The sequence below is a fragment of the Panthera tigris genome, chromosome A1 (genome assembly GCF_018350195.1).
Source record: "Panthera tigris isolate Pti1 chromosome A1, P.tigris_Pti1_mat1.1, whole genome shotgun sequence".
NCBI lineage: Eukaryota > Metazoa > Chordata > Mammalia > Carnivora > Felidae > Panthera > Panthera tigris.
Genome location: NC_056660.1, coordinates 91,291,435 through 91,312,952, shown reverse-complemented (window position 1 = coordinate 91,312,952; position 21,518 = coordinate 91,291,435). Strand labels below are relative to the sequence as shown.

At 46.6% G+C, this 21,518-nt stretch overlaps 1 protein-coding gene across 1 annotated transcript in view; it reads right to left on the bottom strand.

The window, feature by feature from the left end:
- The window catches only part of COL23A1 (collagen type XXIII alpha 1 chain), a 356,590-nt gene extending 335,072 nt beyond the window's left edge, over positions 1-21,518 (bottom strand). The window contains exon 1 of the mRNA XM_042982305.1: positions 21,228-21,518. Coding sequence (XP_042838239.1) covers positions 21,228-21,518 — 291 coding nt within the window. The remainder of the gene's footprint in view (positions 1-21,227) is intronic.

The following is a 21,518-nucleotide window of genomic DNA, read 5'->3' as shown; positions in this document are numbered from 1 at the left end:
GGGGTAGGAGGGGGGTAGCGAGCACTGTGGAGAAAAATACTCCAGGAAAATCATGGTTCTCAGAAAAGCATTACACAATTAGATGATAAATTTATTAATGACGTGTGGGAGCACTAGTCTGGGCCACTTGGCCAGATGTTTGGTCATAGCCTCCAACGGTCGCATTTTGATGAAATATAAGTTAACATACAAAAAAAGGACAGAATGATTTATTTCTGTAAAATGATATAAATAAAGCCACAGAGACATTCCTATCCTCTTGGACAGAGGATTCCTGCTCTAGGGGATATATCTTGAGAAAATAAAAATCAGCAGAAGCAAAGAATGATACCCATGAAGTTGCACCCCAAAACAGTGGGAGTGGTTTAGAAGGGTGGCGAAGCCCCTGATAAAACTGCCCTATTTCATTTAGTATCATTATGAACACTATGTGGCAAAAAGGGGGAGAAATGTTTATGAGACCATCAATAAAAGGTCTACATCTGTATGAAAATTCAGGCACTGGGTGACAGCAGCTACCAAAATATGAACCCCCTTGGGTGTACAGAGTATGGTGATTTGCTTCTTTTAGAAGCCCCTCCTGTGGGGGCGCCTGGGTGGCTCAGTCAGTTAAGCATCCAACTTCAGCTCAGGTCATGATCTCCAGGCTTGTGAGTTTGAGCCCCGCATCAGGCTATTTGGTGACAACTTTGGATCCTCTTTCTCTCTCCCCCCCCCCCCACGCTCTCTCTCTCAAAAACAAATGGAGGAGGGGCGCGCCTGGGTGGCTGTCGGTTAAGCATCCGACTTCAGCTCAGGTCACTATCTCGCGGTCCATGAGTTCGAGCCCCGCGTCGGGCTCTGGGCTGATGGCTCAGAGCCTGGAGCCTGCTTCCGATTCTGTGCCTCCCTCTCTCTCTGCCCCTACCCCATTCATGCTCTGTCTCTCTCTGTCTCAAAAATAAATAAATGTTAAAAAAAAATTAAAAAACAAATGGAGGAGATGGTATATTTGAAAGTTGTTAAGAAAATAGATCCTAAAAGTTCTCATCACAAAGAAAAAACACTTTTTTTTTGTAACTATATGAGATGATGGATGTTTACCAAAGTTATGGTGGTAATCATTTCACAAACCATGTAAGTTAAGAGTCATTGTGCTATATAACCTTAAGCTTATACTATATTATATATATACCGTATATCAATTATATCTCAATAAAATTATATCTCAATGAAAAAAAAAACAAATGGAGGAGGAGAAGGAGGAGAAGAAGAAGAAATCCTTCCTGTGTTCTAATACCATTTTTTTAGTTAAAAAAAAAAATTCTGGAAGTAGGTAAGAACCAAAATGAAGCCCTACGGCCTCCCCGCAGAGGACAATTTGTGAATGACAGGTGATTCCATCCTCCCTGGGACACGAACTCCCAGGACGCAACAGAGGACCCTCTCTGTGCAGGGCACAAATCCTCTGCCCTCCTCCCACCCCCACAGGGAAGAGCCCCTGCGTGCATTCTCACTACCACCATCAACCCAAGAGGGCAGCATTTTCTGGCCTCTGACATTCTTTTTTTTTTTTTTTCATGCCTTGGCATGATGATGAGGAAGATAACAAATAGCAAGCATTATTACTGAGGACACTGATTACTTGATGGGGACCAGGCACTGTGCCCACAACTGTTATCCCATCTAGCCCTGCCAATACCCGCCATGAGGCTGGGACTATTATTACACCCATTTACAGATGAGAAAACTGAGACCACAGAGGGCAATATAAGCGCCAGGATGGGACTTCAATCCTGGCAGCAACCAGCTCCAATCACAAAGCAAGACAACCTCTGCTTACAAGCAATGTTCATAACTAACAACAAACAAACAGTTGCTACCCACAGTCAGGCCTTACAAAACTAAAAGGACAGAAATCAGATCTGGGGTTGCCAAAGGTTGGAGAGTGAGGAAGAAATACAATGAGAAGATTGTTGGGTAACGAGACTGTTCTGTAAGACACTGAGGTGCTGGACCCATGACTCTACACATTTGTCAAAACCTTTAAGACTGTACGTCACAAAGAGTGAACTTTAATGGATGCAATTAAAAAAAAATCAACCAGGATATCAGAGAATCCCTGGATGAAATGTGGGCTGTGACAAGTGAATCCAACTATGTTAAAACTGTGTGACAGCAGCACTTGGGTGGCTCAGTCGGTTAAGTGTCTGACTCTTGATTTTGGTTCAGGTCATCATCTCACGGTTTGTGAGTTTGAGTTCCACGTCAGGCTCTGAACTAACATGCAGAGCCTGCTTGGGATTCTCTCTCTCTCTGCCCCTCCCCTGCTTGTGCTCACACTCCCTCCCTCTCTCTCTCTCTCTCAAAAATAAACTAACTTAAAAAAAGCTGTATGACATAACTCACTGAAAGTGTTAGGAAAAAACATGTAGCTGACCAACATGCAAAATAGCATCTTGATCGAGAACTATAAGGCTGGACACAAAAGGAAGTGTCTGGAAATGCTGTACTCCAGTAGGTAAAGTTGGTTCTCACAGGGGTACAGGTCAGCAATTCTGAAACTACTTTATAGACATTAGCAACAAACAAGTGAGTAAATAAACTATTGGTAATGAGAGCTGGGCTTCTCGTTGTCCAAAAGAGAAGTTATAAATACACAAAGTGGGAAAGACAGAATGAACCATCTTGTGCTGAATTAATCAGAGACATCACTATGAGGTCACATCTAATGCCTACAGGAAGATACATACAGAAATATTCATAGGTATGTGTACAGAGGGGAGCGAATATTCACACATATATACTATAGATGTCTGCAGAGAAAACCTATAATCAATGATACCTTGGAAACATCAAGCACACCCAGCACCCAAATCTTGGTTTCTAAATACCATTCTCTAAGAAAAGGAACCAGGGCTCATTGGAGATATGGCTGATTCTAGGCCCAGGGCAGGAAATACACAAGATGAACCTGGAGTGCCTTGTAGTGGCAGAAAGAAGGGAGGTCCTTTTTGAAAAAAGGAAGGGAGGGAAGAGTATGTCAAAGAAACACAAAACCTACCCAAAAAGGCTCAAAATGGCCAAAGCTGGAATAATTTTGGCAACAAGATAAAAATAACGCAGTATTGGATTATAACCCAAAGAATAAGTTAGAAACCCATAAGTTATATACTGATACAAATGACTGAATAAATAGGTGGGGAGAAGAGACAACTCTTTTCCCTATAGAAGAATGCCCAATAATATATGTAGATACCGCCCTCTCCGAGATGTGGAGCTAAGTTCCACCCTCCTTGAGTGAGGGTTAGACTTCCTCACTTCCTAAAGGCAGAGAAAGGAAGATAGTGACTTTATAATGTAAAATATGGCAGACACAACTTTAATCAAGTGATCAAGGTTAATGGCACCAGTGATAGGTCATGTGACATCATGGACCCGACATGATGCCAGGACAATGGCAATCTACCTTGATGCTGTTCTTCCCAAGCCCGCAAAACCTACTTTAATCATAAGAGTGGCCCAAACTGAAGACCATTCGACAAAATACCTGACCAGTATGTCCAAAAATTGTCAAGGTCATGAAAAACATGGAAAGACTGAGAAAATGCTATAGGTCAGGAAGACGTAACAATGAAATGCAATGTGGTGCCTTGGATGGGATTCTGGAGTAGGAATGGGACATTAGAGGAAGAACTAGGGTGATCTGAAAAAAAGTCTGTCATTCACTTTTTAAAGATGGGTAAAAAATAAATCACAAAGTCACTTAAGACCAACTAAGATACAGCTTTGTTATTTTCAAAATCACATGTATTTTTTAAATTGAGGTGAAATTCACATCGCATAAAATTAAGTGAACAACTTTTATTTTTTTTTAGTTTATTTATTTATTTCGAGAGGGGGCATTAGGAGGGGAGGGTAAGAGAGAGAAGGGGGGGAGAGAGAGAGAATCCTAAGCAGGCTCTACACTGTCAGCACAGAGCCAGATTTGGGGCTCGAACCTACAAACCGCCAAGATCATGATCTGAGCCGAAACCAAGAATCAGATGCTTAACTGACTGAACCACCTGAGCACCCCCCTTTACCTATTTTTAAATCAGGTTGTCTTTTTGTTGCTGAGTTGTAAGAGTTCTTTATATTTTCTGGATACTACATTCTTAACAGATATATATGATTTCCCAAATATTTTCTCATATGCCAGATCTATTATTGATCAAAATTCTAATCATCTCCAACCAAGGTATAATATAGGTATATTAAAAGCATCTTAAAAATTGGAGGTGGTGAAGCAGGCACCTGGGTGGCTCGGTCAGTTGAGCGTCCAACTTCGGCTCAGGTCATGATCTCACCTTTCATGGGTTTGAGCCCTGCATCAGGCTCTGGGCTGACAGCTCGGAGCCTGGAGCCTGCTTCAGATTCTGTGCCTCCCTCTCTCTCTCTGCCCCTCACTAGCTCATGCTCTCTCTCTCTCTGTTTCTCTGAAAAATATATAAACATTAGAAATTTTAAAAAAATTAGAGGTGGTGGGAATGGACTCATGGCTTCATGCTGGTCCTCACAGAGGTCTTTGTTGAAATCTTGCTAGATTAACAGTGGGATATTGTTACTAAGGAATTCGACCTGGTCCTTTTTAGTTAATAGCAATTGCATTAGTTTGCAATTGCTGCATAACAAATTGTCACAAAATCCGTGGCTTAAAACAATACACATTTACTATGCTTTCTGTGGTCAAAGGTCTGAACACAGACAAGTTTGCTTCCCTGCTCATGGTCTCTTGAGGCTGAAATCAATGCATCAGCTGGGTGTTTCTTTCTAGACCTCTGGATCCCCTTTAAAACTTATGTGGTTCTTTGTGGTCTACAAGCCCCATTCTCTTGCTGGCTGCTAGCCAGGGGCCACTCTCAGCATCTAGAGGCCACTCAGAGTTCCTTGACATGTGCCCCCTCCACACATGCTCTCATGCTTCAGATCCCTCTGACTTCAGGAAGGACCCAGTCCCTTCTAAGGCCTCACCTGCTTATGTCAGGCCCACCAAAGATAAGATTTGTAATGAACTCAGCCAACTCATTGGCAACTCAAAGGAGTGATACCATCATAATCACTGGGGAGGGAATTATACAAAGTGTGTACAACAAGGGGTGGGAATCCTGAGGGCTGTCCTAGAACTCTGCCTGCTGCAGTAAGTTATCACAGTTTATTTCTTACTTTGGACAAATGTATTACAGTTATGTACATATGTAACTACATTTTTCATTTTTTCAAAAAATTTTTATTAATGTTTATTCTTTTTGAGAGAGACAGTGTGAGCAGGGGAGGGACAGAGAGAGAGGAAGACACAAAATCCGAATCAGCTGAGCTGAGCTGTCAGCACAGAGCTGGACGCGGGGCTCAAACCCATGAACCATGAGATCATGACCTGAGCCGAAGTCAGATGCTTAACCACCCAGGCACACCTATATTTTTCTTTTATTATGTTTATTTATTTTTGAGAGAGAGAGAGAGAGAGAGAGAGAGAGAGAGCGAGCTCACAAGCAGGAGCTAGGCAGAAAGAGGGAGACAGAAGATCTGAAGCAGGCTGCATGCTGACCCCGGAGAGCCTGAAATGGGGATCGAACTCACAACCCAAGTCCAAGTCAGATGCTCAATTGACTTAGCCACCCAGGCACCCCTGTAACTATGTTTTTCTATAAATCTAGAATTATTCCAAAACATTTTAAAGGCTACATCATGGATTTCTACTTCTAGGCAAGATACAGGAGCAATGACTATATTTATCCCCCTGCATAAAATAACACCACCAAAAACTCAAAAACCACCACAACAAATTCTGCAAATAAAATACATGAAACAGAGGTTTTGAGGATACCGATACCAAGCAGGAAAGGAGAGTGATCTCAGACTGAGAACAACTGCTCTTGCTTCCTGCCTGGGGAGAGTTTCCAGGCTGGGCACAGGGAAGGGGGAATCACACATGCAGCCTGGCAGCTACCCAAAGTTGAAGGATGGACCTGGACGTCCAGGAATGCCAGGCAGTTGGGACTACAGAGCAGAGGACCCGAGAGAACCAGAGATCTGTGAGGTTCTTTGCAGATGTCCATGGAGCACTGATCAGCATGTGTAGGAGGCAATGACCCGTGGCAGGGAGAAGAACCACCCAAAAGGATGCAGGGAACAGTGCCTCACTCTTACATGGGGCAGGGAAGGGTGCCCATTCCCCCAGCCAAACCAGTAAACCCTTAATTCACACTCATAAATCACTGAGTAGAGCACCAAGGAGGGTCTTTTGCCTCAGAGATAAGGAGTAATCAACCCTAGGCTAAACGTGGCTCTGGTCCCACCTCACATATCCTAAATACAAGACTCAAAGGGTCCAACTGTTTCTGAATAACTGTAACATAACAAAGCTCATGAAAATTTACAGAAATACAAAAATACTCAACCCCCAATGAGGTAAAATTCATAATGTCCAGCATACAATAAGAAATTACCAGCAGGAGGGAACACCTGGGTGGCTCAGTCGGTTTAAGCATCTGACTTCGACTGAGGTCTCGTAGCTCGTGGGTTTGAGCGCCACATCAGGCTCTGTGCTGACAGCTCAGAGCTTAGAGCCTGCTTCCCATTCTGTGTCTCCGGCTCTCTCTGCCCCTCCCCCGTGCTTGCTCACACGCGGGTGCTCACTCTCTCTCAAAAATAAGTAAACATTTTTTAAACAAATTTTAGAAAAAGAAATTACCAGCAGGAAAATAGGCCCCATAAGGGGCAGAAAAAAATTAGTTAACTGAAACGAACCCAAAACTGACACAGATGTTAGAATTATCCCACAAAGACTATAAAACAAAAATTATAACTATATGGTACATGTTCAGAGAGTTAAGCAGAGGCATCAAAGAAATCAAAATCTCTAAACTGAAATTCTAGAGTTGAAAACTACCATGTCTGAGGTGAAAAACAGAGCAGAGGGGATTAAGGACAAGATTAGACACTGAAGAAGAGAAGATTAGTGAACCTGAAGACAGCAGGAGAAATTATCCAAAATGGACAGAGAGAAAGAATTTTAAAAAAGAAAGGAAGAAAAGAAAAGAAAAGAAAAGAGAAGAAAAGAGAAGAGTATCAGTGAACTCTGGGTCTCCTAATGCACATGTAAGTGGAGTCCCCAAATTGGGGGACAGAAAAAGTAGGACAGAAAAAAGTATTTGAAGAAATGATGGCCACAACATTTTTCAAAGTTTGATGAAAACTATAAACCCACAGATCCAAGAATCTCAGTGAAACTCAAGCACAATAAACACAAAAAAAATGACACCAAAGCATATCACATTTGAATTTCTTAAACCAGTGATCGCGAGAAAATGTCAAAAGCAGCCAGAGGTAAAAGGGCAAATTATGTGGATAAACAGAAGAACTCACATTCTGTTTATGTTGCTAGTGGGAATATAAAATGATACAATGGCTTTCAACAAGAGTTGGGCAGCTTCTTGAAAAGTTAATCTCGTAGGGTGCCTGCGTGGTTCACTCTGTTGAGCGTCCAACTCTCGATTTCAGCTCAGGTCATGATCTCACAGTTCCTGGGATTGAGCCCTGCCTCAGGGTCTGCACTGAAACCGCAGAGTCTGCTTGATATTCTCTCCCTCCCTCTCTCTCTCTGCCCCTCCCCACCTCAAAATACACAAACTTAAAAAAAAAAAAAAGTTAATCCTACACCTATCAGATGATCAACTACTTCATTCCAAGGTACTTACACCCAAGAGACATGAAAGAGCATGTCCATACAAAGACTTGTACACAAATGTTAATAAAGCAGCTTTATTTGTAATAGCTCCAAACGAGGAACAAACCCAAATATCCATTAACAGGTGAGTGGATAAACAAATTATGGTTTATCTATATAATGAAATAACACTTGGTAATGAAAAGAATGAAATGATAATACATGCAAAACTATCAATGAATCTCTCAATAATTATACTGATTGAAGGAAACCAAATACACCCACACACAACCAAAGAGCAAATATTGTATAATTCTATTCATATAAAAATCCAAAAAAAAAAAAAAAAAGACTAATCAATAACAAGAGAAATCAGCAATACCTGAGTGGCAGGTGGGAAGGGACAGAAGTCAAGGGGGCAGAGGAAGCTTTGAGGGTGATGGATATGTTCACTACCTTGACTGAAGAGATAGTTTCACATATGCACACATACGTCACAAATTATCAAACTGTAACTTTAAAATATTTGGAGTTCATTATGTGTCAAATAGACCCAAAAAACAAACTAAACTACAAAACACCTGGGCCCCGGTTCCCACAGTTGTGGCTCCCATGGGATGGTAGAGCAGGGGCCCCGGGGTCAAAGGGCATCACTTCACCCCACTGGGCTGCACGGCCCACCCCGGTCGGTGCCAGGTAAACCCCCAGCAGAGTCAAGTGAAGAGCCAGTGAGAGCACCCAGTCCAACCCAGGCATTCGGCAGGAGCTCAGAAATGTTTTCCTAAGGAACGTGGGGTTTACTCAGTGACTCCCACTGGCACACTGAGTGACCTCCAAACTGCGTAGGCACACATTTCCATAGGGGTCACCCCTGAGCCCTGAAACACGTTAGTGTGCTTCGAAAGGTTTAGTCTGTAAGCAAGATGCAATTCTTCAGCGATCTTCATTCGTGTTCCCCTTTATGATTTTTCTTTTCTTTTTTTTTAATGTTTATTTTTGAGAGAGAGAAAGAGAGAGTGAATGGGGAAGTGAAAGAGGGAAACAGAGGATCCGAAGCCAGCTCTGTACTGACAGAAGACAGCCCAATGCAGGGCTTGAACTCTCAAACCATGAGATCATGACCTGAGCCAAAATCAATGCTCAACTGACTGAGCCACCCAGTCATGCCCCCTTGCCCCTCCATTTATGATTTTTCAAAGACCTACATCTTATCCTGTCAGAATCTGCTACGGTTCACCACACGGTTCACCATACTGGGCTGACAGAACAAAATCCCATCAGTGGCCCTGGGTAGAGAGTGGACGGTCTCCACCACAGGCTTTGACAGACTGAGGAGAGTCCTCGGGCTGTCCCTGGGCAGAGCCTCCAAGCCTTCCCACACAATGGCAGGTCTTCTCCAGTGACTCCAGGTCACCGAGCCAGGCCCTGCCACAATCCCCACACTGGGGTCACCTGCTTTTGCTGACCCTGACCTCTTGGTCTTGTCCACAGGGAATGCCTACAGTTTACCCTGGCGTGTCATCTGATTAGACAGTGTCTTGGGCTGCCTTGTGTCTTTCCAGAGTCCATATGTTGAGGTCCTAACCTTAATAGCTCAGAATGTGACTGTATTTGGAGACACAATGTTTAAAGAGGTGATTAAGGGGTGCCTGGTGGCTCAGTCAGTTAAGCTTCCCACTCTTAATTCCGGCTCAGGTTATGATCTCACAATTCACTGACAGTGCAAGAGGCTGCTTGGGATTCTCTCTCCCTCTCTCTCTCTGCCCCTCCTCCACTCATGCTCTCCCTCTCCCTCTCTCTCTCTCAAAATAAATAAACCTTAAAGAGGTGATTAAGTCAAAAGAAGGTCACTAAGGTGGGCCCTAATCCAATGTGACTGACATCCTTAATAGAAGAGGAGATTAGGACACTGACACATAGAGGGGAGACCGTGTGAGGACACAGCAAGGGCACATCCATCTGTAAGCCAAGGAGAGGCATCAGGGGAAGCCAATCCAGCCAACACCTTGACCTCTGACTTCCAGACTCCAGAACTGTGAGGAAATAAATCTCCGTGGTTTACACCCCCCTTGACTGGGGTACTTTGTAAAGGCAGCCTGAGCAGACAAAGACAGATGGGGTCTCCCCGAAAGCCCACCCCACCCCGCCTGCCGCCTATGGGGATGGATGGGCAAGGAGGCATCTTGGAGCAAGGAGAGGCTCAAAGGACATGGAGGCCTGACTGCAGAGCTGAGTGAGGTGCTTTCTCCTCATGGGCCCACAGGCCATAGGAGGCATTGAGGGTTGATGGGGAGAGAACCGAACTCCACTGAGAATATCTAGGAAGTGGACAAGAAGAATGAGGAGTGGCCAGGCCTGCCCGAGGCACAGAGGGACAGGACCCAGAGAGACAAAGCATTTCCAGAAGGGCCAGGTGCTAAAGGAAGGAGACAGAAGAAGGCCCATGAAGAAATGATCACAGGACCAGCCAGCTGGGTAGAGGCATCTTCTTCCAGCTTGTTCCCTGGAAGCCAGGCCTAGGTGTGAGCCTCACGACAGGCACAAGGAGGAGGAGGAACCATCCCCAGGAAGGGCCCTGGGACTAGATGTTAATGAACAGTCCTGGCAGCCACCCACCATCAGGATAAGCAAGGCAGGGTGTGGGTAGGGGGTGACGTGACTTCTCACTCATTGTCGTAGGAAGTATCACGTCATCCTCAGGGAAAGAGTGAAGCAGACACTGTCCCCCTTTTCCTTTTATAAAAATTTTTTTAAGTTTACTTATTTTTGAAAAAGAGAGAAAGAGAGAGAGCACAAACGTGCGAGCCGGAGAGGGGCAGAGAGAGAGGAAGACAGAGGATCTGACATGGGCTCTGTGCTGACAGCAGTGAACCCCATGCAGCGCTTGAACTCACAAACCATGAAATCATGAAGTCATGAGATCATGAGATCTGAGACCAAGTCGGACGCTTACCTACTAAGCTATCCAGACACCCCTGTCACCCTTTTTCCAGAGGAGGAAGTGGAGGTTTGGAAAAGCCAACTCATTGGTCTCCAAGGCACTGCAGTCAGTTGATTTTATTTTTTAATTTTTTTTACATGTTTTTATTTATTTTTGAGAGAGAGACAGAGTGTGAGCTGGGGAGGGGCAGAGAGAGAGGGAGACACAGAATCAGAAGCAGGTTCCAGGCTCTGAGCTCTCAGCACAAAGCCTGATGTGGGACTCGAATATGTGAACCATGAGATCATGACCTGGGCCAAAGTCAGATGCTCAACTGACTGAGCCACCCAGGTGTCCCAACTGCAGCCAGTTTACAGGCATCTCCAGACTCAGACCCAGATCTCACAACTCTGGAGCCCACGGCTTGAGCTGTGAGGGTCCAGTTAAAGGGGCTTTCAGGAGGACCTGAGTGGGACAACCTCTGTGGTGCATATGTGCACATGCACACCCATGTGTATGCACACATAAGCATTCACATACACACACATGCATGTGTGCACAGACATGTATGCACACAAAGGCAGGCACTCACGTGTGTGCACACTCACATGCGTGCACCCTTGCTTTCATGTGCGTGTGTACACCCTTGTGCCCTCCAGCCCTCACAGTGGCTTGCCCTCATAGTCCACATACTCCAGCCCAATTGCCAGGTGAACTTGCCCTTTGCTGGACTAAGCTACACCACGCGGCTGAAAAGGAGACGCCATGGATGGCCATCGCCATCCCACAGAAAGGACCGTGAAATGAATGGACAGACTGCGCATTTTGTGTGATGGCCCTACTGGGAGGCCCGAAGCAGAGGAGGTTTTATTTAAACTGTCCTCTAAAACCCCCAGAAATCACTATAATTGTTTTATGACTTGTTTCACAACTCAAAGTTGGAGGCATAGTCAGTTTTAGAAGCTGAAATTACCCATTTGAAAGCACTTCCCTTCCTTCCCGATTTTGTGGCTACATCAAAAAAAAAAAAAAAAAAAAAAAAAAAACTAAAGATTTTCTCATTTACCAATGTGACTTAAAGCAGATGTGTGTGGGGCCTCTAATCCATCAGGTTAATCACGAGCATTTGGGGGTGTTCGTGCCATATTGCACAACCACATGAACAGACTCATTATTTAAAACGAATTTATTAGGTGTTTGGGGCCCTTCTGCAATGAAAAATCCATATACTAATTTTCATGAATAATTACGTTTTGATTTTGGTCATCAAATGGGAAATTTTTTTGTTTAAATGAAAAAATCTCATTCTGCTTAAATGAGAAACTGGAAGAAAAAAAAAAGTGGGAATTATGAAGCCAATTCAGTCCTTGCTTTCCTTCAGGAACGAAGCCATTTCCCATCATTGACTGAGAGACTGATGTAAGTTAATACCTTTTTCACTTCTGTCTGGCCTCCCTCGAATGGTGGGATCTCAGCGTTAATTAAAAGGACCATGGGACCTCCTCTTCAATTAGCAAACAGACATACACACTCCTTCTGGATTCAGCCACAGAAAGCCTTCTAATAAGAACAGCCAGTTTCAGGATGTATATGACGTCTGGAACACTTTGGATTATATCAGCTCATTTAATCCCCACGGAAACCTTGTGAGGCAAATATTATAATCCCCTGTTTAATAGACGGGCAAACAGAGGTTTAGAAAACCAGTCATTTACCTGAAAGTAACACAGCTGGGAAATGGCAGAGTGGGGACACAACCCGGGTCTACCTAAAGTGAAAGTCTTCCCCCCCACCCCACAAATAGGTCACGTATGGAGGATGTCTACACTGGCAGAAGAAGTTGCTACTGAACCAAACTCAATTAGTGCTGCCACAGAGTTTTCCATGAGGCTGCGGAAAGGACCCAGGACTTGGGTTCAGACAAACGCTGCCACCTGAGGACAGTCGCTACCCCTTCTGGAAGGGGTGAAGTGCCCCCGACAGGGGGGTGGGGACTGAGATGGGACTGTTAACAAATGTTGTAAGGGCGGGGCTCCTGGGTGGCTCAGTCGTTAAGCATCTGACTCTTGACCTTAGCTCAGGTCACGATGTAACTGTTATGCGTGGAGCCCTGCACCCGGCTCTGTGCTGACATGTGGGGCCTGCTGGGGATTCTCTCTCTCTCTCCCTCTCTCTCTGCCCCTCCCTTGCTCTCAAGCTCTCTCTCTCTCTCAAAATAAATAAATTAATTTAAAAAAAAAGAAAAACCGTGAGGACGTACATGTGAACACTTCTGCCCAGGCTATCCACAAGAGAGGCACTCGGTCATTTCCCCTAGAGCCTCTAGGAGCACCCTGACGGGTCTTTCTTTAAAACTACATCTGCAAACCTATTTTTTTTTCTCCCAATGATTCGTGCTTAGTCCTGAAATATGTTTCCGGACATGCTGAAGGGATGTTTTCTGAGTGCCTGTGTCAACAATTAAAGATTAATCCTGATCCTCCACATGGAGAAAATCGAACGGGGAAGGAGCTGAAGGTCGTGTGTGGCCTCCAGACAGCACTCCCCAAACCGAATTACATTTGTTCACAGAATTAGAAAGAACTCACGCAGACTGAGTGCAGTACCTGGCTCAGCTAAATGCTGCTCAAGAAAGGGGTCTGCACCAAACCAAAAAAATGAGCCTAATTATCAGATGAAATCTTCAGTTTTCAAAATTGCCCTTTGCTTTCAACAACAACAAATCCAACTGAAAATTTAAAAATTCAACCAGGGGCGCCCAGGTGGCTCACTCAATCAAGTGTCCAGCTCTTGATCTCAGCTCAGGTGTTGATCTCAGGGTGCTGAGTTCAAGCCCCGAATTCGGCTCTCTGCTAGGCATGAAGCCCATTTAAAACAAACAAAAAAAATGTTTCTTTCAACCAAACGATAGATTGAATCCACTTTGCCCATCATAAAACTTGAAACATGACTTCACAAGGGTACAGGTTTGGAATACCACAGGAGGATAAATGTGGATTGCCTGGACAAATTTGGATAATCTAAAATCAAAACAAAAAGCAAAGCCCTAAAGATGTTCTTCCTTAGGCAGTTACTTACACCCTAAAGAATAACACAAGAAACTTGCCCCATGAAACCACTGGCTACACTGTATTCTGTGCCAACAAAAATGTGGGGAAGGCCTCAATTCTCTGTGTTGATAGAAAGATGCAGATTCTGGGGCGCCTGGGGGGGTCAGTGTGTTGAGCGGGGGACTCTCCATTTCAGCTCAGGTCATCATCTCATGGTTCATGTGATAGAGCCCCACGTTAGGCTGTGCGCTGAGCATGCAGCCTGCTTGAGATTCTGTCTCCCTCTGCCCCTCTTCCCCACTCATACTCTCTCTCCAAAATGAAAACAAAGGGGTGCCTGGATGGCTCAGTCAGTTGGGCGTCTGACTTTGACTCAGGTCGTGATCTCACGGTTGGTGAGTTCGAGCCCCACATCAGGCTCTGTGCTGACAGCTCAGAGCCTGGAGCCTGCTTTGGCTTCTTTGTCTCCCTCTCTCTCTGCCCCTTCCCCACTTGTGCTCTCTTTCTCTCAAAAATAGATAAACATTAAAATGAAAAAAATATATATTAAAAAAAAGAAATATGCAGATTCCATTGACAGGATCAGATGCAGTTGTGAAACATGACCATAACGATTGTGCAGCACCTAGAAAAATGTTTTTGAAGTTTTTGTTTGTTTTTTGGGAGACAGAGACAGCAAGGGTGGGGGAGGGGCAGAGAGAGAGAGAGAGAGAGAGAGAGAGAGAGAGAATCCCAAGCAGCCTCTGCACTGTCAGCACTAGAGCCCAACATAGGGCTCAAACCCATGAAACCGGGAGATCATGACCTGAACCGAAACCAAGAGTCGGATGCTTAACCGACGGAGCCACCCCGGGGGCCCACCTGGAAAAATGTTGATACAAGACTGAAATATATACAAGCAATGTACAAATGGGACACACTCTGTGGTTAGCATTGGGTAGGTGTAAATCTGTCCCAGGATAAGGATTATGCAAAAAGTTAAATAGTTCTTGTTTTAAGGTGGTGGGATTATCAGTAACATTGATCATGTTAAATCAACATACTCTTTGGTTATTTTATTTATTTATTTTTTAAGAAAAGGAGGAAAAGGAAGGGTAGCCAAGTTGGCAAGCTGTTTCTCTACAATGGGTATAACATCCTATATAAGGAAGTGGCCACAATTCAGCAGCCATGGGAGTTGGAGAGCCAAGGGGCAAAGACAAAAAGGTCTACACCTGCCCTGCAAAGAGCAGGTTTGAAAGAACTCTATTTCCCAGCAACACCTATCAATGACTCATGGTGGGAGTTAGAATTAATCAGGGAGAAGGGAGAAATGTGTAGAAAGCTGGTGAAGGAGAAAGCTACTCTGAAGGTATAGGATTATATCAAAGCCCCATGCAGCCCTGGAGGTGACAGACAGGGGATGGGGTGCCCAGAGTTCACCCCCTATCTCATGTTGAAACCTAATCCCCAATGTGATGGTATTAGGAAGTGGGGCCTTTGGGACATGATTAGGACTTAGTGCCCTTATTAAAGGGACCTCAGGGGTGTCTGGGTAGCTCAGTCAGTTGAGCATCCAACTCTTGATCTTGGCTCAGGTCATGATCTCATGGATTTGTGAGTTCAAGCCCGGTGTCAGGCTCTGTGCTGTCAGCTTGGGATTCTCTCTCTCCTCCTTTTCCTCTGCCCCTACCCACTCCCCCTCTCTCTCAATAAATAAATAAATAAATGTTAAAAAAAAAAGAGAGAGAGAGAGAGAGCTCAGAGAGCTCCCTTGTCCCTTCTGCTGTGTGAAGACACAGTGAAGACAGCCACCTGTGAACGAGGAAACAAGGGCCCCCACCAGACACTGGATCTTCCAGGGCCTTGATCTTGCACTTCCAGCCTCCAGAACTGTGAGAAAGAAATGTTTGTTTTTAAGCCACTCAGTCCACGGTATTTTGTTATGGCAGCTGGAACAGTCTGAGACAGTGGCCTTCTGACTCCTCATCCAGAGCCTTTCCTCTCCCAAACCGAGGCCCACAAAGCCACCATGGCACACAGTGCCAGACAAGGCTGTGGCAACCTCCTAGCTGATAAATCCCCTTTTTAACTTAAGCCAGTTGGAGGCAGGGTCGTGTCACACTGCCATGTGAAGGGGCAAGAATCCAAAGACATGTAGAAAGGCTGGATGAGGATGATGCTTGGTGAGGGTAAAAGGGCCATCCTGCCCTGGGGACCACGGATATAATGGCACACACTCTGGAAGGGAATTTGGGGGCCACGGTGACATATGGCTGCTGAGAAAAGCCAAGGAGACCCATGGCAGTGGGGTAAGGGAGGACAAAGAGGAGAGCTGTTGGGGCACATCTAATGGATACAGGGCTCCATACACAATTTGGGGTGTACTGATCTCCCTGTCCTCGGAACAACCTCTTCCATCTACTGCATGGTGACAGAGGTATCCTCTCCCCTGTGTAAGCTGTGATGCAGGAAAAGTTGGGAAGCAGAGACTGAAAATGCCTTCCCAGCATGGAGGCCACCCCAGCCAGTCACTCTGGGGCCAAAATGGCATCCACCGAAGGGTTAAAGACCATAAACGCCAAAGAATGGGGTTGTGCCAGAGAGAATTCATGAACACGCCAACCTTGACTTTGACTATGGCTGGAGGCAGAGCTGGAGACTGAGGGAAACTGAAATTTTGTGGCTGTGGAGTGTTCCCAAAGCAGGTATGGTTATGAAAACTGGTAGGCCAGTGGAGGACCGTTGCCCCTCACCCAAACCCTCCTCTGGGGTAACATTCTACAGCACCCACCTGACACTGTTGGTTGCTCCCCAAAACATTCCCTGTCTTCCTTCCTAACAAAACCACAATTCTCTAATAGTGGCAATGTGCCCAGCCTGTGCCCGGGGAGAAATCAAGATTGGCCGAAGCTGAGGTGCCTGGGAGGCTCAGTCGTTTAAGCGTCTGACTCTTGATTTCGGCTCAGATCATGATCTCATTCATGAGTTCGAGCCCACATCAGGCTCTGGGCTGATGGTGCTGAGCCTGCTTGGGATTGTTTCTCTCTGCCCCTGCCAACAGGCTCTCTCAAATAAACTTAAAAAAAAAAAAAAAAAAAAAGATTGGCCACTCCTGTGGCAACCCCATTACCCTTGCCAGTAAAAGGATGATGGCAGTCATGGGCCTTGGCTCTGGTTGGTGGCCACACTGGAAGTCTTCTGAGAGGTACTGGGAGCTTCCCTGCTCTGACTCAAAAGAGAAAGCCTACTGAGAAGATGACTCTTTTTCCTGCTCCCTTCTCTTCTACCTTGGTTACTGTTGTGTGAAGACATATGGTTGGAGCTGCAGCAGCCATCTTGACACCATGAGGAAAAGCCAAGACAATGAATGGCAAACACTGACCTGGCCCCAACTGGTGGCCAAGTCATCGAACTAACTCGGGAACTAACTTCTGGACATCTCTGGTTATGCAAGGTAATCCAATGACCGAGTTTTTTAAGCGACCACCCTCAAATATTCTGTTACCATCAAGAAGCACACTTACGGACTAACACTTTCCTCTCTATTATTTGCTTGTCAATACAGAGGTTGTTGTGACCCTTAGAAACGAGGGAGCTGAGGGGCGCCTAGGTGGCTCAGTCGGTTAAATGTCTGACTTGGGCGCAGGTCATGATCTCATGGTTCGTGAGTTCAAGCCCTGCATCAGACTCTGTGCTGACAGCTCAGAGCCTGAAACCTGCTTTGGATTCTGTCTCCCTCTCTCTCTCTTAAAACTAAACGTTAAAAAAATTTTAAAAAAGAAACGAGGGAGTGGCCACCCAGGAAGATGCAGAGGTTAGAGGACACAGCTAGTAAAATGGCACGACTGAAACTCTTCTCTGCCTGCTGGTATCATTCAGTTTACAGACTGCCCAACTTCAGGAGCTGTGCCGCAAATCTTCAAAACCAGAACGTCGAGGTCCGATTCAAACATTTCCAAAATATGTTTGCGAAAGAAATGCCCCCGACGGTTGGCTCGCTCTAAGCACGTTGCTGTTTTATAAAGTTCTCCCAAATTGTTCCCCCACCTCCACCAGAAAGAAAAAGAATGAATAGAGAAAGTGAGCCTGCCAGGAAGTCACTGGAAAGAAATTTTTGAGTTTGAGAGCCAGGAAATGTCAAGGAAACAAACGTAGCTATGATGGGACTCTTCATCTCCTGTTGTGCTAGGGGATTCAAAAACTGGACCTTATTCAAGTGTGCCCCACAGAGCGGTCCCGACAAAGTGACAGGCTGCCGCAGAGGCCGAAAAAGCTACATGTGATTCTGGGTTTTACGGTAATTTAACCAATCCGTATAGTCGTTGATGGTAGGAAAGGAAATTGAATTTTACCCAGAGTCTCTGGGTTTTTCTTGTTTTCAAACTGATTGGTCTGGACAATGGAGGACCGGGAGCCAACAATAAATCCATTGTAAGCTGGAAATGGTCTCCTCTGAATACAACTAAATATTTCTTTAATCCTTCCATTAGATTTGTTACTGTAGTATGAAAGCTATTTTATTTACTCTAAAATTCAGGCTGTTGTAATGCTGTAATTATAGGTGTAACCAATGGGAGATGGGTGACTTAGACAGCCCATTTAAGGCACATTTAATAGCATAATATCAGATGCTTGTTTTCCATTGAATATCTTTGGGTCATAATGAAGATACTATCGTTAATGACTTTTATGTTCTGAAAACCATTTCTTTCATTTTGTACCATGGGAAGGCTCTTTAATAATCCCATGTTAACATGAATATTCCCTTTTTTGCAGCTTCTGTATCTACATTATCAGGCACATCAGCCAGTCCCAACAAAGTTATGTCACAGCTCTGTTCCCAAGGGAACAAAGACATCGGGTCGCATATTAACAGTGGCTTTTGTTGGCTTATTTTTAAATATTTTTCCCTGACATTAAAGTTGTGTGTGGTTGGCAAGGATTCCTCTTCCTCGGTTTGGATGTGGTTTCTGCCTCCGAAACTCTGAAAACAAGCTTGTTGATAAAGGACGAGCTGCAGGCACCCTCGCATACATACTGACTTCAGCACAGGCTTCACTGAAAACAAACCAGAACCAAAAACCACGTTCAAGTCCAAACGCTCTTTCCTTAAGAGATTTGCAGTTCAATATTTCTTTGTCCTTCATATCTAACGGTTCCAAAAAGTATCTTCACATCTACTTATTCATTTATGTTTATTTTTGAGAGAGAGATAGAGCGTGAGTGGGGGGAGGGGCAGAGAGAGAGGGAGACACAGAATCTGAAGCAGGCTCCAGGCTCTGAGCTGTCAGCACAGAGCCTGACGCGGGACTCGAACCCACGGACCGTGAGATCATGACCTGAGCTGAAGTCGGATGCTTAACCGACTGAGCCACCCAGGTGCCCCCACATCTATTTAAAGCCAATTACCAACTGTTCATTATGTGCCTCCCTCATCTCAGCGAGGGGGTGTAGGTGTTGCCCACCAGGCTGTGGACATTTCCCAGCTGGTGACATTTGTGAGAAGAATGGCTTTTGGCAGGAACAGACGGATATCCTAGGAAAGAGATGCCCTCCCACAGGGGACCCCCAAACAGCCAGAAGCCCAACTCCAAGTGCATTCATGCCACGGCATCTCTGACAGTCCACCAGCCAGTCTGTGCTCCAAGCACATGCACTTTAACTCAAACCTAACCAAACCAAGCATATGTTCACATACATCCTGTGCTAACGCCAGCCTGCTGAACGGTATGGCCAACTTCAAGTGCAAATCCCAGGATGTGAAATATTCCCTTTGCCTTCCTAAATCAAGAGCAGAGAGACTGAGAGAGACAGAGACCAAGAGAGATAAAGTTCTGCCCAGTAACTACTAGCCCAAGCACTACAGTCCCACCCAGGTAAAATCAGTGCCACTGGAGGGAGCGGGATGAAGCCACTGCCTTCTGTCCCCTCAGATCCTTAATCCTCAGAGTTTAGGATTTGCGAATCCACACTTTTCAGCTGGGGTTGCTTTGTCAGGACATCTGCCCTGTCCCCATTGCCATTAACATGGACACAAATTTATAAGCTGCGTGTACCAGGATTTCTGATTTACTCAATCAGGCCTCCCAGTTTATTTTCCCTAAGAGGGGCCTCCTAGGGGAGAGAACAGCTCCAGTTACTGCACTTACAGATAGAAATTTTACTGGCCCTCCATCAATCAATTCAACACCCCGGTCTCTAGGGATTTGCCAAAAGATAATGGGCTGTAATTACGAAACCTTCACCACCAGTTGCCAGTTCCGAAGTCTGTGGGCACGTTCAAGGCAATAATAGGAAATCAATTCATGAAGCAGCAGTTCTGCCCAAAACCATGCTGGAGGAGACGGAAAGCTGGCTTCAATGGAAGGGGCTTAAGAAACAGGTAGGGTGGACTAGAAGGTGTGGTCCAGCCTTCTCCCATTCCCCAAAAGATTCCAAAGGAACTCCTCAAAGGACACGCAGCTCAATGCATTAATGAAGATCACAGCCAGCACGGTTTAGGAGGAATTGGTAGCAGCAGGCCTGGCCTCCCTCTCCCCTACCTTGAAACACTGGGGATTTTCAGGATACAGTGAAGGATGCCCCTCTGGGCACTAGACTTGGGATCCACCTCTCTCAGGAGGAAGAGGGTGGCTCAGGCCACGGAGGTGAGCTCATCCGGGAGACCCCTGGCCAGCCCACCTGCCTGTCTTCAGTTCTACCAGGGTCGGGCACTGGTGCACAGAACGTGGAGATTTTGATGCACAAGAAGGATGAGGGTGTTGAGGCCACAGCAGCAACCTTCATAGAAGTGTCGCAGAGTCTCATTCGACACTTCCAACAAGGGCATGGAAACTCAGGATGTAGCTGCATTCCCCAGGTGGCATCGCTTAAAAGCAGAAACCGGGTGTTTAATTCCCCTCATCCTACCAAGCCGAGGCGGCTGTCGCCTCAGGTTTCCGGGGCACTGAGTACGCATTTAAGAGCCCCAGAACACAGCATCTCCAGAATGGAGCTGCTCGGAAACAAACCTTTCTGGGAGAAGGTGTACAGGGAAGGTCCGGCTGACCGGAACCCTCCAAGGGCCCTGGCCCTCGGGTCCGTCTAAGGCTTCCACCGGGGCCGCCACTTCTCCGAGTATAGCAGCATCGGGACAGTGGCCGCCACCGGAGACGAGTCACCCACCAGGCACTTCCCACACGAGCCTGGTCATTAGCCCGGCACAGAGGAGGAGCCAGGCGCTCACCTCCGGCGGGAAGCGACGGGTCTGAGCGCACACCCCCGTGGACACTCGCCCCCCCCCCCCAGGTCTGTCACGATTTCTAAGCCCGTGGTCTTTCCTCTCTCTCCCTCCGCACTACTCGCTCCCGAAACAGCCCGTCTGGCTCGCGTTTCCTGCGGCCGCTGCGCCCTGCAACGTGACCCTGCGGCCGGAGCGGAGGCGGCAGGACCCCCTAGGGGACCGGCACCCCCAGCCAGCCGCGCAGGCCGCCCGGAGGGACTCACGCACGCAGGGCAGGCGACCCCTCCTCCGGGAGAGACGGCCGCGGTGCCCTTGCCCCGGGCGCACAAACGCTCCCCTGCCGCACGCGCGCCCAGCGCCCCTCACCTCGTGCAGCAGGCGCTCCAGGTGCGGCTCGGCCCAGGCAGCCAGGTCGCCCGGCGGCCCCCCGCGCCGCAGCAGATCCCGCTCCTCCTCGAGCGCCGCCACCCGGCCCTGCAGCGCGGCCGCCTGGGCGCCCAGCAGCAGGCAGGCGGCCGCCGAGCCCACAGAGAGCAGCAGGCACAGCGCGCTCACCGCCCAGGCCCCGGCCGTCGTCGCGGGGTACCCCCCGCCGCCGCAGCCGCCCGCCGGGCCGCCCTTACGCGCGTTGCCGCCGGCGCTCTGGCCCGGGCTCAT